A 17,187-nucleotide genomic window follows, 5' to 3' on the forward strand; every position below is an offset into this window, starting at 1 on the left:
TCACCTGCAACAGGGCCAGAAACCTGAGATCACTGCTTTGCTAGGTCTATATATAAAGTAGGACCCTTGATGAAGATGACAGATGAAGCTCACCTTTCAAAAGTTCTTCCCACAGACTAGCCCATTTGGGGGGGGGGGGGGGGGGGTGGGGGGGTGAAAAAAAGACATAGAAAACAAAGTTGTCATTATTTATTTATTTGAATAAATAGTACAACTGTTACAAAGCATGCATAACACTCCTGCTGTCATTTTTAGCAAACATAGCATTGCATTGTAACTTGCTTACAGTACACAACTCTTGTCACAGCTGGATGTCTGCACATGTGACAAGTCCAGAATTTTACCTGCAAAGCTGGTTTTTAGTAGTTAGAAATCCAGAGTAAACACTGTTAAAAACAGTAGAAAAGATTCTTAAAAAGTACATTAATACTGAAAGCACTGAGGTGTGGGGAAGAGGGTTGGAAAATCCTGTAAGGTTTAAACTGATAAAAAAAAAAAAGATCTGCCACTGTTGTTTTTTCATCTTGAAAAACAGGATGCAGCTGAGGAGTATCTGGGCTTCTGTGGTAATATAACTCACTGGACCCGAGTATGTCAAGTAAATGCACCTAAAAGGCAGTTGTATGGACTGGAAAAGACAGACATTCATTAAGTACTTGCAAATGGGGAAGCTTTAATGCTGCAGAGCGTTCAGCATTCCAGATGAACTCAACAGGATTTAGATCTACCCCATTGGCACACAGGGAACATATCTAAAACCCCAGTAACAATGAGTTCATGAATAGTATTTTAAATGTTGACACATCTTTTTGAGAAGTAGTAAATATCATGCATTTGTAACAGAAAAGCATGACAAAAGCAGGTGTTTAGAGAAGCTTTACCTACACTGCTCTTCCTAGAAACTGGATTGACTGGGATGAAGCTCCAGTTCAGTTAAATCCATCCTGCCAGCCATCCAGCTAACAATACATACAGCATCTACAGGGAGAATGAACTGGCTAGACAGCAAGGAGCCAAGGAATGAAAAAACATATCTTTCCTGTACAACATTTGTCAACAGACTTAAAAACAAACCAGGGTATGACACCTGCCCCCAGCCTGTTCAGGGCATCAAGCCTGCAGTCTTGATTGACAGCGATATTAATGTAAGGAATGCAAAAATGGATCCATGCCTCAGGTTGTAGAGGGGGGACTCTGGTTTCTGCAGAGTGACCAGAAACACATATTGAACAAAACAGAGACTCTTAAAATTTGGTGGTATGTTCACATCTGCTCAGATGCAATGAAGATGCCAGCTGTATAATCCCACCTCACAAAGAGCCATTCCCCCTCCCAAAGCCAAACTGCTCTTACCAGTCTCTTGTTTTTATTTTCTGTTTGCTTTTCATATTAATATTGCTTCCAATTTTGATAGATTCTCTGAAGGTCTTTCTCAGCAACTCAGAGAATATAAACAGTATTGCCACTTCCATGTCACCTGAAGGGAGGTGGGTGGAATGACAGCTCTTTAACAGACTGATTTCCAATAAATAAGACTGCATTAAACTAGAAGTTTAAGATACCTTTCAGTTCAATCACCTTCCAGCCTGACGATACCCCAGTTCACAGCACAAGTGTTAGACCGATTTCATTAACTTGCCAGGAGAGCTGACCCACCAGGCCTTAGTGCTCTACAAGTCTCCTCTGCAATAACTCCTAGCGTCATGGCCCCACCTGAGATTCAAGTCCAATTGTTCTAGGCTCTGCATGAACAGCAAGAGGTCAGCTCCCGTATAAAGGGCAGGCAAGCAATGATTCCCCGCAGAACCTTGTAGAGCAGATGAGATCTGAATTTTTCATGGAAAGAAAGGGCAAATTCCTTCCATCTTTGTTTTGGAGGTGTGAGGGGAGGTGACCCAAATAATTCAAATACTAGAACTCAGAACCCCAAAATACAAAGCCAAGAAGCAGAAGCCCATTTCTATCCCTTTGAGATTAAAAAATATTTAATTGTAAATTGTAAAATTATACCATTCAAATAGCAGGTTCCCTTATGAACTCACAGGGTAAATAAAGTTTGGTGTAAGAAATCCATTTTTAGGGAAAGAAGATGCCTACTTTGAACAGGACTCAGGTGAGCCCATGGAGCACAGCAATACTACCTGCTTCCTCTCTGGAGCACTCTGACTAATGTTTCACACAAAATCATGGCCGCCCATAAAAGAAAAGTTGTTGCTGCGATACATAAAAGCAGTAGTAAAATCTCTCCCCTGTGCACTCCAGGGAAAAGAGTGCTATTATATCTATATTCCACAAATAATTTACCCTGGAAATTACAGTCCAATTCCCTTCACAAAGCTCTCCTCAAAAATCTACTCGTAGAGCTCATGTTCCAGCACAGCCTTTCATTCACACAGCAGCACCGACCACCTCACCAGCCAGGAACAGCTCTACAAATGAAACCTGCTAAGCACTGTGAGGTAACCAGAGCCTACTGGATAAATCTAGAAATCCATTTTTAAAAACAGATTCCCACTAAAATCCCTAACAGTTTAAAAGATTACAGGACTAGGCCAGAGCCTAGGAGAGTATTTCTTGGGATGGCACAGGGCAATCAGATGAAATTAGTTTGAAGCATAACTGATCGCTGAAGAGCTTCACGTTTTGAGTGCTTACCATTGATTTGCACTATGTGTACCACATATTGCATAGCCCAGTGCAATCCATAAGTACAGACAAGCTCTTATTTATGCAGGAATTCAGGTTTATCCTTTAGGAAAGAAAATATATAATCCCCCATTTATAAAAGCCTGACCTCCAGAACTGTATAGCTGCCAATAACTACAACAGGAATGAATCTGACCCTTTAACTCAGCTGTGGGAAATGAAGAGTCAGCCTTTAAACTGGCAAGTTCATTATTGCCCATGTTTGTTTCAGAAAGGGCCGGGGGCAAAATGCATTAATCCAGCCTGTGCCTACCTGACCAGCTCCTGACTGACGTGACTGAGGCTGCATGCTTAATGGATGACAGTGGCTCTAGCTACCAAATTTCTCCTAGAAAGGAGATGAAATAAAAAACAGACAACAAAAGATTAGCTGGACATCCCATTGCAAGACTTATTCTGTGTAAACAAACACTGAATGGAAATAACACTGAATAGCATGAGGTTAACACAAAACCTGCAGCTTTTGACATTAGCTTCAGATAGTGCCTGTAATTCCCCTCAGCCCCACCCACCCAACAGAACGTATAAAACCTTATTTAACAGAAAAGGCTCATCTTCTAAATAAATTCCAATGCTGATTTTCTATTGCTAACACTTAAGCCTGGAAAAACAAACGCCAGTTGCAGCCAAGGAGTATGCAAAAGAAAGTCTATCATAGAATCAAAGAGTGTCCAGCCATGAGAAAGGTCTCATGTTTTCCCTGCTTAATAAAATAGTTAGTGGTATATTTCCTTTATCAAAAAGAATATTTGTTGATCGTAACAAACAACAGACCTAACAGTATCTTCTGGTAAAAGTGTGAAATATTACACATTTTTCAAGTGACCTAGAGAATATGCATGCATTATTTTAAGTGAGATTGTCAAATAAACAACTACAGACAGACCACATCAACCGTAGAAAGAATGCATGAAATATAGTATAAGGCACAACGGGAGCGTGCAGAGGGTGAATTTATTATAATTTCTGCCTAAGGAGGTTGGAAGGATGAAGACCTCAGCAGCTTCCAGGATCATTCAACGTTCTTGTACTTTGTGAACAGGTTGTATAGAACCCTGAGGGTAGACTTCAGATCCAAGTTGACAACATCTGTGGAAGAAAAGAAGAAAGCCTTAATTTGCTTTTTGTTCTCTCTCAATTGTCCTCAAAGGAACAGAAGTCTCCACATCTCTGAGCCAGCGGGACCAGCAACAAAAAAAACCCACAGAGTTCTGATCTCCTCAAGTCAAGTATTTTCAGTGTCCCATATGATGCACTTCAAAACAGCCTCACGATAACACAGTCACAGCTAACTTCTTTGGGAAATGGAAGAAAAGTAATTCCCTTCCTCACCTAAAACTGGTTACAGAGAAAGTACTTCTGCCTGAGATCTAGGATAATGGCTTTGCGAAATACTACCACTGGCTTCACATGACTTCACTGGCCACAGAAGCAGCAAACAAGTAGCCACACACATCACAGGAGATACTGAACCTCACACACACATAACTGTAATGATACAGTCTATGAATAAACAAAGCCTGAATTCTCTTAGCAGACTCAAGGCTTTCGATTCCCTTCTTACCATGCTATGCCAAGGAACAGGTCTGGAACAGTTCTCAACAAAAAGCTTTTCTGCTCACACCTCCCAGTGCATTACTATGATAAAATGCCAGGAAATACCACTGACATGTAATCCAGGGACTATGGGGAGAGGCATAGCACAGAGAAGGCTGAAGAGGTGGAAAGAAAGGTTGGATATAGTACCCAAGAAAGGAGGAGGAGGAAGCAAAAACTACACAGTAAAAAATATATATGGAAGCAGAAGTAAGGAACAACAGATAATGAAAAAAAAAAATATCATTCAAAGTACCAGGAAGACAGCAAACGATTAACAGACTAAGTACAATTAATGCGAGGTCCAGGGAAAACACCTACTGCCCGCTTTGAAGAATCATTGCCAGGTCCTCTCCACCCTTCCCTCCCACCCCACGCTGGGTAACACACTAAGCTCCACACTTCATCTGGTATCTGGTTCAGAAACTTCTCAAATTTTTCTTTGTACCCTTTTTCCTGTATTATATTACATATTTCACTCATGATTTTTTAGTTTGCATTTGCAAAAAAATAATCTCCTGCCCCAAAGAAAGGAAAGTCCTAACTGCTGTGAAGTAATACACCCTGAAAAAAAAAAGAGATGTCTTACCTGGATAACCTAAATATGAAACACGTTTCTAATTTTTCCAGGTATCATAGAAAGTTGCTTACTACCACAGCAACAGCCAGAATTAGCATTGGCTCCTCTGTATCAAGATGCAGTTCACTCAGAGAGAGCTTTAAAATGTAAATCTAGCCAGATGAAACACTGCAACAGCCATGCATTTCTAAGGCGGGGAAATCAAGGCAAGTATCTGGAGAACAGACAACTGACCCTACTGATGCTGGTAGTCACTTTTGTTTGCTAATCAAGTAAACAATTAAACCAAGACCAAGGTGCCAGTGGAGAGGCACAGAGATCTGGAGGACAGGGCAGAAACATTGCTGAAAGCTAGAAGCACAGCTAGGAAACTACAGCATGTCCCAAGGAGAGAGCAGCCGGGAGTAAGAGGCAGCAAATAGCCAGAGCAAGAGCTAAGGGCACCAGTAAGAGCACAGGCAGGAGCTGGAAGGGGGCCCATACCTGCAGCAATGTGCTGAGCAGGTACCATCCATCCGCCCTCATGCAGATATTTAAGGCTGACTCCTACTAACCTCCATCAGCAATATGAGCTAGACACCTGCTGCTGTTCACCCCTGGTTACCCTGAGGAATGAGAGGTACTGGGAGGTCCCCCATCACTAAAAGACGGAATGGACCCAGCTCTTTTAAATGACATGTAGATTTAGCATCAGAGCTAACTATTAAGGTCACACAGTCTGGTCTCACATACAACAGTCCTTAATTTTACCTTGGAAATCCTATACTGAGCTTACAAACCGACCTTTGGCTGAATTAAAATACAAGGTTAACATTGCATGTCTTTTCTCTGTTTTTTCTTTCTTAAATCTTCCAGTAGTGGAAATTCCACCTCCATCCCCTGACAATTCAGACTGATGGGTAATTACCTTCTCTGGTGCAAAAGTTATACTGTAATTCTAGTTTGACATTTTCCTAACTTTCAGTCCTTGTTATGCCCTTGTTTGCTGCATTAAAGAGTACAGTAGTGTGAGATGCATCCTCCCTGTGTGGGTGATTACAGTGTTCCTTATTGATCAGTGCCTAACAGGCATTCCCAGGAATAAGCATACCCACAGCCTCCCATTTATTATTTTAAGATGAAGTCATAACTTTACCAAAAACAACTAATAAAATATTAACTGAAAGTGGCCATAAATAATCAAAATAGTTTAAAATATTCCATTAATTTAAAATGTTCACACTCCATAACAACCCCATTATAGGTTAATAAATTAATCCACTACAACATACTTTTGCGGCAATAATTCAGCACCAAGTTCTGCTGCTGGCTCTATCTACTGAAATGGGCTGGAAGAACAGAGAAAAGGAGCTGTCCTGTATGCTATTCTTGTTTGCCACCTGTACTAAGGCACCCTAAAATATTAAACAAGACCTCTTTCTTGCAAGCACTGCATAAAGCATGGGCTACAGAAACAAAAGTTGTGATGTTCTGCTCTAGACAAAGTTTTACATGAAAATCCTACAACTAACTCAAGATGCATTTACTACCCAATTCATGCCAAAGGACATTATTCACCTAACAGGTTTTCCAACCTATTTAGGAACAAACACTAGATCAGTATGGCATTAACGGAGTATACTATACACAAAACATTTTGCAGAGCATCGGAGTCTGAGACAAAACGAATTCCTGTTCTAAGAAAGACATATTACATGACTGTACTGCCTGTCAAGATCCTGCAGAGGATTCCACAGCACTATGGTGACAAAGCCCAAGATGTTACTGTCCTCTCCACAGGAGCAGCTTTTCAAGAGCAAGTCAGTTTTACAGGCAATTTCAACACGCAGGCACCACACAAACACATTCAGTCCAACAGCTGTAAATAACTGCTGCCAGGAATGAGTACACACACAGAAAAGAAAGGAAGACACACAAGAGACCATACATCTTGCAACAGCAAAAAGCAAAGGAATGTTCTATGACTTAATTTGGCTCTCTAGCTTCTATTAATAATTAAATTTCCAATCAGTAAAATACTTAAACATATTTTGCTGCATATATCTACACACCTTATCCAGAGCAAACAGAAGATCTACTTTAGTGCTCTACCACTCATAATAGTGTAAAGGTGTAAGATAGCCTTATAGGAAGGTAATCTCTGTTAGATCAACCAATGAAAAGAAAACAAAGGGCAAGCTTTCAACAGAGAAATTAGGATTTTAACATTCTCTCTCTCAAAACAGGCTTGTCTAGCTTACCTGGTCTCCTACTGCAATCTTTTTAACCCTTTCACTCAAAAAAACCTGCCATTCTTGATTGTGCATTTGTTTTTCTCCAGTTTTCTCATCCTCCTCATATACTCACTGACTGAGCTCTAATACTCAGAACACTCCTTTACTTTCTCAAGTTAGTGTCTTGTTTCACCGAATTCCTCAGCAGCACTTTTCATCATTCATTTAAAAGAACAGTGCTGACAGAACACATATGCATTCAATATTGTCTTCTGCCTTTTTTCCTCACTATAACCAGCTCCACTATTTGTTAACCTATCGCCTATCACCACTTTGTCTCATTTTAAGTCAGACTGAACATTTCCTGGGGACTCCTCATTCTTTTTTCTGCAGAAGCCTCCAACACCTACGTAGTTTGTAACACAGGAATAAAAATTGCTCATTTAGCAGTCATAAAGTTTTAATTCCTCTGCTTATCCCTAGTGCAAGCAACAATGCAGACCTCATCATTAATTAATTTCAAGGTTCAGAGACTTTAAAGGAAAAATTTCAGTTTTTACGCTTTTCAGTTCTGACTCCCAAGTCCACATAAATCAAGGAGAGTTCGCTACCTGTTCTCCTAAAAAAAAACCAAACAAAACAAACAAAAAGCCTTCCAGTTATCTGCCACTGAAATCTGATCACAAGAGTCCAAACTAGCACTAACTGTAAGAATTAGGAGAATTAGACCATGAAAAGCTTCCTGCTTGGACTGCTATTTAGAATACCAGCCACATTTATAATACAGCACTGAACAGCTCTCGGATCATTCACTAAAGTTAGACTTGTACACCACAGTGAATCTATTCCAGACAAGCAATACAGGTAAAGATATACCCCAGACACAGACAATGAATCCTTTGGAAAACTGTCAAGGGGGGCATTTACAGCTCCATGTTGTGGTAGTACTACTGTACTACTACTACTACTACTGTCTTTAGAGTTGCACTTGAAATGCACCTGTTATTACGTCTTTATATACAGTTTAAAGCTGTATGGCATGTCCGTACCTTCAGGGCGAGCTTTTGGTTTCTTCAGTCCTCCATCCTGCATCAGCTCAAAAGCAAAGGAAACATTATGGACCTGAAAGAGGCAAAGTGTTTAGAATCTCAAAGTTACATAGGCATTAAAAACCTTTAATCATATTTTAAAAAATGCTTTATTCTCTCCATACTTGACATAGAGGATGATAATTCTATTTAAATCAGTATTAAACATTTACGCAGTTAAGCATGGCAGAAGGTACATACGAGGCTAAGAAATGAAAGCTTGTATCATTATAGGGCAAATATTCACTTTTTGATACAAAGTAAATATTTAAGATTTCCAAATTTCAAGTGGAAAAATGTGAGCGGGTACCTCATGAACCAGGAAATCCCATTATGCCCCAATCTCAGTTTCTATGGCAGAGGTCAGAGAGCTCCCAGTGCCACCTACAACAGAGCTGCATTTTGCAGAGTTCTTGCTGCCTGTACCAAAGATCAACATTTCCGACTACAAGGCAATAAGGAATGTAACAGAAGTGACATAACTGAACAGAGATGGGTTGTAATAAAGAAGAAGTAAAGAGACTAAACGGAATTATTTTCAAACATTAGTCTTTTCTAAATTATTATCAGCTGCATATCAAGCAACATCAACATCACATCATCAAGGAGCCTGGCTGCTTGCTGCATGACTTTGTGCTAATCCCTTAGTCTCTTGGTGCTTTGGATTCCTCTACTTGAAAACAGAGATAGAAGTCCAATTAGGTTTCTCTAATGAAGCAAATGCTTCAAAAAATGCTTGGTGGTGGCAGTTCCTAGACAGACTGTGCAGTGAACTTGCAAAACAAGCTAGGCACAACTGTACAGAGCAAGCTTTTTGAACAAGCCACCAAGGATCATACATGAATATAAAGTCAGAGGAAAAAAAAATGGACAAGAAGGAAAAATGCAAAAAAGTGGGTGTCTTCTTTTAATCTCCCCTTTGAGGAGTGAACATTATGGTTTAAAAAGATCTGCGTAGCAGCTTTCTCACCCATGCTTACTGAAATTCAAGCAAGGTAATTTGGATTATGAATTCTGTGCATTTTTGTTACTGCAAATGACAGTTCTGGAGATACATAGCAAGTGGAAGAGATTTAATTAAAGCTACTAATCTTGAAAATCAGGGAATTACACATACAAAGCTCCCCCACAACAAGGAAGCAAGGCCCCTTTCACTGGCACTTATTGCTCAGGACTTAATTTATTCATTGTGACAAACCAATAACTTTCAAGATGAAAATATTTCTTCCTTTCCCAAAAAACACAGTGTATCTCTGCTGCTTGGATTTACAAAACCCCTTTCCTCAAGGCAGAGTCTTCACACAAAACCACAGCATTACTTCAAGAATATTCAATAATCTTTATGAATTTAAACTGCCAACAACAAAATCATAGCTGAAGAGGTACTGGCTACAGCTCAGCATCCTGCATTTCTACAAGGGCAAAAATTCAAGATACCAAGATACTCAATTTCCTCTTGCATTGCTGATAAGATTCACCCAGACAAAGCTGGGTTATTCTACTGATGATGAAGTCTCACCCCTCAGAGCATATAACTTTGCTGAAGGGTGCTTGACAGCAATAATCTGCACTAAAGTCATTATGAAAAAGCCACCATTTTAAACAGCCCTTGCCTTACAAAGCACTCTGTCTTTTAACTTTTGCCAATGTTTCCACTCCTGACCTAGCCATCACCTGCTCCAGCTCAGCCAGCACAATTCTCACATCCTCTGCACTGCAGAATAAAAAGCCGGGGGCACATGCATTACTCCAGAACAACCAGGCTCAGAGTATTCTGATACCAGGCACTGAATATACACAGATGTGCATGCATGTTGGGGAACAACTGCAGAGAGGCAAACTTTTGCTTATAACCATAAAACAGGTTAAGCACTCTTCTTATCATTAACACTAGGAAGGACACAGGACAATGGAGCAAGTGTGGGGCCAAGAGCAAGACACTTATTTCACCTCCTTCCATCTCTAATACCCTGATTATGAGCAAGACAATCAAACGCTGCAAAGAATCCATTCTTCCTCAAAGCTCATTTTGTCTGAGACACTGTTAGGTAGCAAGTCATTCACTCCTTACCAAACAGGAAGAAAAATCAAAAAACAGGCAAGTTAGCGCATTCTCTCAGAAGTTGAAGTTAACAACATTGGCAATGATCCTGCCAGGAACTGGACACAGAAGCAGTATCTGTGCTCACAAATTGACTTCAGACAGGCCACTTTTTGCATACTCCCTCCCTGGCAGGATCAGGGCATCCATCTTGGCTTTAGATGAGCTTCAAAACATCTTACCTGTGAGCACTCAACATACAGTTTCTAACCCCAGATCAACAAAAGATCATGGCCCAGGTACCACCTCTCCTGCTCCATAGTATCTCATTCGCATATCAAGTAATAATATTTATTCGCTTGGTTTGTAAGAACATTAAATAAACTACAGAAAAAGAATTAATGGGTATTAGGCAACTGATGAGGCATCAATGAGATGACGGGGCAGTTTTTAAGGATGACATTCTGTGACCTTGGGAAGCAGTTCTATCTCCATGTCAATCCCAGCACATTGGATGCGGCTAAAAGAAAGCTTCCCATCTCTCACCGTTTTGCCATTCTTGCCTATTTGCATAGTACATGCTAGGCAAGGCCACGCATCAGCTCTGCTGTCTAGCATAATAAGGCATTCCTGTGCAAAAACACAGTTCAGGCAGTACTACAATTTAATAAATCACTTTGATTATGCAAAGTACTAAACAGTACAAAGCACTTATTACCGACTAATTAATTATGGATATTTACAAGCTTTATGTGTCATTTGATGCTAGTAACAGAATATCCTTCTTCCTTAAATGTGAGGAATTTACCCATTGATTTCACAAGCAACTTTTAGTGATATTAACTATCAAGTGTCACAGCTAGTGTATTTTTGCTATGGTTCCTGAAGAGACAAATATACCAGGTTCTGATTTACTGGGCCCAAAGAGAAAGGACACAATGATTGGCAAGTATCATGTCATAAAAAAGCGAAAAGAAACTAGAGTTTCCACTCACCTTTTGATCAAAACTTTCAGGTGTTAAGTAGAAGTTATGAAGTGGAACAAAATAGTCTTCAAGGAGACCCATGAGTAAAACCAAGTAAACACCATCTGCAAACTAAATAGAAATACTGATGACATTCCTAGGTGAAAACATCTGTTTTCAAACAAGCATTCACAAACAAGCAGAACAAGGAATGCTTGGCCCAAATTATGTATTTTTGATTTCTGCCACTGTTGTTTGCTAGCACAGAAGTGCAAGATAGTTCAGGAGTCACAGCCTGCTCCTTTCAGGCATAACAAGTAATTGACAGCAAGTGTAACATTTAGGGCTTTCTTTCATCTGCTCCCTGGATTCACCTATACCCTTGCAATCACCAGTGCAGCTGAACAAGCTAGATCAGTCTTTCCTTAAGAGACTGTTGATATAGCTGCTTTCTTGTCAGTTCTCTAAATAAAAGGAAAAAACACAGGATGCAAGGCTTTCTCCCTACATCTGGTAGCATTATTTCCCCTACTCTCATTTCCTGAGCAAAACAAAGAAGCCCACCGCTTATTGCTATAGCATTAACCCATGCAAGATCATGTGCCAATGACTATTTAAACTACTCACAGTAAATCACTCTAAGCAGAAAAAATGAAAAGCAATTCACCTGGGGGTTATCTACAGTTCGTACTCCTCAGTTACGCAGCGTACTTGGTCTGAATAGGCAGAGACTGAAAACATCATCTTCTCTATCCCCAGCCAGTTACCTATTTACTAGGCTACTGAATACTTTGGGGTGAGGTTAGAGTATGTATGTTTGTTCTTGCTTTTGCCCGCGTTCATTTTATTTACTTGAGGAATCTTGCCAACTACCCTACAGTATTTAACAAGGCTCCTTTTTTTTTTTTTTTTTTTTAATCAAAAGGACTTCGAGAAACATGTTTGCACATTGTATACTCCAAGTCCTACTACTACAGTACCTGGTCATTTCAGCCCTTCTTAAATGATGCATGCTGGACATTCAAACCTCTGCCCTTAATCAGAACTTGGATGGAATCAAGTTTCCCCTGTCACAGTCTTCCCCATTTAACTTCACCAAATAATTTTTATTTTCCAAGTCAAAATAGATTGTTTAGAGTTTCAGTAAATACTAAATAATATACTGAATAGTTTCACCGATACTACTCAGTGTTCCTACCAGATAGGCTGACTACTTACTGGCTAAGGGGGGTAACGTTATGTATTTCTAATAGACTTCTCACTTGTGTCCTGATACGGTACATGTGACATCCTCTAACCTTTTCAAGAAGAAAAGTTGGGTATTTCCAAGGCATTAAGCAACAATTTCTTGTGATCATATCAGATCCAGTCACCTATTTAGCTCAGCAAAGCTATAAAATAGCAGTGAATGACTGGTATTAAACTAGGACAGGCTCAAACCAATTATACCCGTTCTCCTGGTATAATTTTCTAGACGCTGTGCTTATGGTTTTTTGCCAGGACAGTAAGATAACCATCTTCTCACAGTTGAACTCTGGAAAGAATATCTGCTTTTGCTCAGCCAAGCCCATGTCTGGAAATTGCTTAATTTTATCTGTCAAGTGAGAACCACCCCACTGACACCGAAACTCATACTCAAGTTTTCGAAGCATACTCCGTACCTAGTTCTGCACTAGAGACAGAGGAACCCCTCAGAGCAGACACCAATGGTTGACAATCATCTCCACTACCTTTACACAGACCAACTTGGATACCACTGCCAGTCAAGCCATTGCAGCACAGGAGCTTCGAGTCATTAATCCACACTGCTGAGAAGCAAGCACTGCGCACGTGCTCACAAGATAGCAAGGTAAAGAGGAGGATATGAAGGCCTTTGCTGTAACAGAACTGTTTCCAGTCCCACTTTGATGGGATCAAAGTTAGCACTGGTATCTCTGCCATGAACAGCACACTGCAGTCCACACTCTTCCTGAGAGCCCCAGGCAGCCAGCTATTAAAACTTTACACCAGTTCATCACAAACCCTCACAGCTAGAAAAGACACAACCCAGCATCCACCCATAACTATAGCAACTGCTTTGCAGCACTCCACTTTGATCCAAGAGACAAGCTGCCCTGAAATCTAGTCACAATCTACAGTCATTACTATGGCCCTATTAAATATCCGAGAATTTCACCTTATAATGCAAATCAACACCATTACAAAAGTCCATGTAAACATGAGTAAAGGAAGAAGGCATCAGTGAATGTCACTGCTACTTAAAAGACAGAGCTCTGATCCCATAAATTAACATGCCCAAAGACAAACAGTTCCATAACATAGTTTTATGGAGCAAGGGCCTAGATTTGCAACTTACACAGTTTAGACTACATACAAAAAAGACAAAGCCTCCTACCTGGGTTTCCAACTCCGTTACTTCCAAATTCAGTTTATTCAAGTGTTTATTCACAAAGGTGATCAGAGACTATAAAACACCAGAACCAGCGATGTTAGTTAGATACTACAGTCAGTGCCTATGTGAAAGGGTTAACATCATCTTTTAAGATATTTTTTGAGCTTAATAAATATGCATGTGCAATATTTGCTTTTGTGTAAATAAGCGCATAAAACTGAAAACAGCTCAGTCGTATAGTCATTTTTGTTGCACCATATGCCAGAAGTCGCCAGATGGTGCTATTAGATACAGCTTACTAGTTATTTTTCCTAGCACATAAAGCATACTTTAGTCTTGTGGGGAAAAAAGCTGATGACATTGGTTCTTTTGTAGGCTCTTTGTGAAGATGAAGCAAGCAGTAGGTGCATTTCCTGTCCACACTAATCTCTTCAGGTTCCTGGGGAAGTTCCACTGCCAGGGAGCAAGGCATCAGCAGCACTGAGCTAAGACTCCCAAGAAAGGATGCCAACAGCACGCTGTTCTGCACGTACCTCTGTTCCTGGAGTGATGTATGCATATCAATTAGCAAATTACAGTCAGGATGTAACCTGAGTCTGGCATTTCTATTCCTTTAGGAAGCAGACATGCAAGATCCTGCTACTATGAGCCAGATATGTGCTAATGTACCGAAGCAGAGCTTCCAGCCTGCTTAGGACACTTTCAAAAGGGATGCAGAATTGGGTGTTAACACTTCTATTGCATGGATAGAGTTAACTTAATTTTCTATCAACTTTAAAAACACACTTCTAGAAGATGTTTCAGACTGGGAAGACAAAATTTTCCATGGACTGCAAAGCATTATTCTAAACGCATACATCTTATGTTTCATATGCAGCAAAGAGACAAATTACAACACTGTATACTACTGCTCCAATAAGTAACTTAACAGCCTTATTGGAACTAGCTGATGGAACAACATGGAGTCTCTTCCTTATGTGTTCTCTAAAACTGACAAGAGATGGCAGAGATCAACAGCTACTTTACCCCTACACTCTGCCTAGCACAAAGAGCCATGTCAAGAATATGTCTGGATAGGTGTGCTTTGCGATGATGCTCAGCCTGGGAGGACAGACCAGAGGACCATGTGAATTAATGGCAAGTAGAAGCACCCTGGGACAAAAGCAACTCCTCTGTAAAACCCTTATATATAGCAAACTTATTTTTGGGTGAATCACATTTCAGGGTACTGTGGAAAATATCTTCCAGTTGCCAAAGATCATCTTTAGAACAGGAATGAGCTGAAAATCAAACAGCAAGTGCTTCCTGGGGAGACTGAGGCTGAAGACACATGCACGACTGAGTCGGTTGCTGCTCAGCCTAGCAAAGGGGTCCCCACCGCCAGCTGCTCACTAGCCTACAGCCCAGCAGCCTCCTTGCTGGAGGACAGCACCAGCGATATAAAAGCAAGTACAACTGTCCAGTCGGAATGATCTGTACCACTGCAAATACTTAGCAGAGTAACTTTTTCTAACTTGTGTCATTTTGATTGAATCTAGCAGCGCTACCCAGAAAAACCTTGGCCAATAAACCAGAGTAATGAGACAAGCCTGACTGAAGCCAATGAATCCAGGTATCACCTGGAGTGAACTCTGGGGGATAAACGCTCTTTTCACTATTTCAGAATCCTCTTTGCTATTTTCCAGATCCTTCTGGATATCATTCCAAAATCATAAGGAAGAAAAAGGAATGCAGAAAATGAAACTTGAATTTTATTTTTTACCTTTTTGACTACGCTGAGTTTGTCTGGTGCATGATCAAAAAGTGTGTCAAAGGCATCACGCTCTGATTTTAGAAAGAAAAACAAAATAAAATTAAAACACCTCCAACAGCCATGTACGGGAAGCAAGTTCTGTGTCCCAAGCTCAAAGGTCTCTCTCAGAAAGCCACATAACACAGTCTCAAGCTAAAAGTTATCACCCTATTTTTGTGTCTAGCTAAATGCCAGAGCAAAGTCCGCTTGGAATTTTAGAGGTAACTGAAAATAAACATATAATTCACTGAATTCCCTTTTCTGCCATTCATGAATATGAGCAAGATCTAATTCAGCAGTGTACGAAGAGCAAAGCTTACATACAGTACGAAGATTTGAATTATGTTTAGACATTCAAAGCATTGTGTAACAATATCTAATCCAATCTAAAAATCTACTAAATTGACTACATTAGTGCAACATTTCACACTGTGGCAACTTTGGGTTGACTGAAATTTTCCAAACACTGACTTTTTCGGATGACAACTGTCATCGTCAGGTAAAGCAAGAAAAATTTAGAAATCCAACCAATTGCAGCTGCATTAAACATACGAACAAAAGCATTAAAATGCTGGGAAAAGTGTGTGGGGTTTAAGCTGTTAAAGTTTTCAACATAAACTTGGAAAAACTTAAAAACTAAGGGGTTTTTTTTATTTACAGAACATATTTTCATAGTCTTATATTGTTAAATAAACAAACACATTTATTATCCAAATTCCTTTGATATCTGAAGGTATGTTATTTAGCCCCTATAGCCCCACTCATTTCCAAGTACCTTATTAATTACTAATGCAGATATTCTGCAAGAGGAGAAATAGTAGCGTTCACATATTATAACTGGGGGAACAGAGAAACTAAATGCCTTTATCTCACACAGTCCTTTACAGAAGCCCACATCTCTTTGGTGAGAAGTGGTGACTTAATGCCACTAAAAACTAAATGCAAAAGGAGAGGTCTCTTGGGAGCAACACCAAAAAAAAATAAATAATTTATTTAGAACACCAGATCTACTTTTGGTAAGGTCTAAACTCTAAAATCTAGCGAACAGGGAGGAGATAAAATACTCCATGCAAAGGAATTAGAGGGGGCTGACTGGTGGCTGAAAGGGGACAGATAAACGTAGCTTTCTTAGACCTTGTACCATCCACCTCTGCATCAGTAATTTTCATTTGTTCAATTATATATCACTTACATGGTCACATTATGAAGGAGGTGTAATTCTTAATGCTGGAGGTTGCAAAGATTTTTATTTGAAAGCCACTAACAACAGCACTAGGAAATACTGCCCCTGTGCAGCATTTTCACTATTTGTTACTTACAAATGGAAACATACCAAGAGACCTGTCTAAAGAGCACAAGCAGTACAGTGGGTCATCTGGTTCTACCCAGTATGCTCCACATTTGTGTGAAGTAACAAAACCTGTTCCCATAACACATTCCAACTCTGAGGAATTCCTCAATCCATTGTCTTGATCTGCTGAAGAAAAACAGGATTTCTGTGTCTGACATAAATAAACAAAAAAAATTCAGCGTCAACTTTGTTACTTACCAAATCTTCCCATCATCATCCTGCAAGTCAGAGCATTCAAAAATACTGGGTTAGTTCATGAATAATCACTTTGAAAAGACAGGCCATAGACTTAATGGGCCTTCTCCTGCAAGATGCAAAGACTAACCACTTCTACCAAGTCAGAAGGTTGAGCATGTTGCAGACCAAACCCAACGTGCCACAGGAATGTCCCCAGCAGACCACCCATGATGCCAGGGAGATAAATTTGAAGTTAATGGAAATGTGTAATTATGTTTTACACATA

At 40.0% G+C, this 17,187-nt stretch overlaps 1 protein-coding gene across 3 annotated transcripts in view; it reads right to left on the minus strand.

The window, feature by feature from the left end:
- Nucleotides 1-174: 174 nt before the first annotated feature.
- The window catches only part of PARVB (parvin beta), a 74,189-nt gene continuing 57,176 nt past the window's right edge, over nucleotides 175-17,187 (minus strand). For all 3 annotated transcript variants that reach the window (XM_080390824.1, XM_080390823.1, XM_080390825.1), the window contains exons 8-13: nucleotides 16,923-16,942; nucleotides 15,344-15,405; nucleotides 13,585-13,653; nucleotides 11,220-11,321; nucleotides 8,145-8,217; nucleotides 175-3,795 (exon numbers count right to left, since the gene is read on the minus strand). In XM_080390824.1, coding sequence (XP_080246950.1) covers nucleotides 3,719-3,795; nucleotides 8,145-8,217; nucleotides 11,220-11,321; nucleotides 13,585-13,653; nucleotides 15,344-15,405; nucleotides 16,923-16,942 — 403 coding nt within the window. In that variant the 3' untranslated portion in view covers nucleotides 175-3,718. The remainder of the gene's footprint in view (nucleotides 3,796-8,144; nucleotides 8,218-11,219; nucleotides 11,322-13,584; nucleotides 13,654-15,343; nucleotides 15,406-16,922; nucleotides 16,943-17,187) is intronic.

The sequence above is a fragment of the Falco punctatus genome, assembly GCF_963210335.1.
Source record: "Falco punctatus genome assembly, chromosome: 6".
Lineage (NCBI taxonomy): Eukaryota > Metazoa > Chordata > Aves > Falconiformes > Falconidae > Falco > Falco punctatus.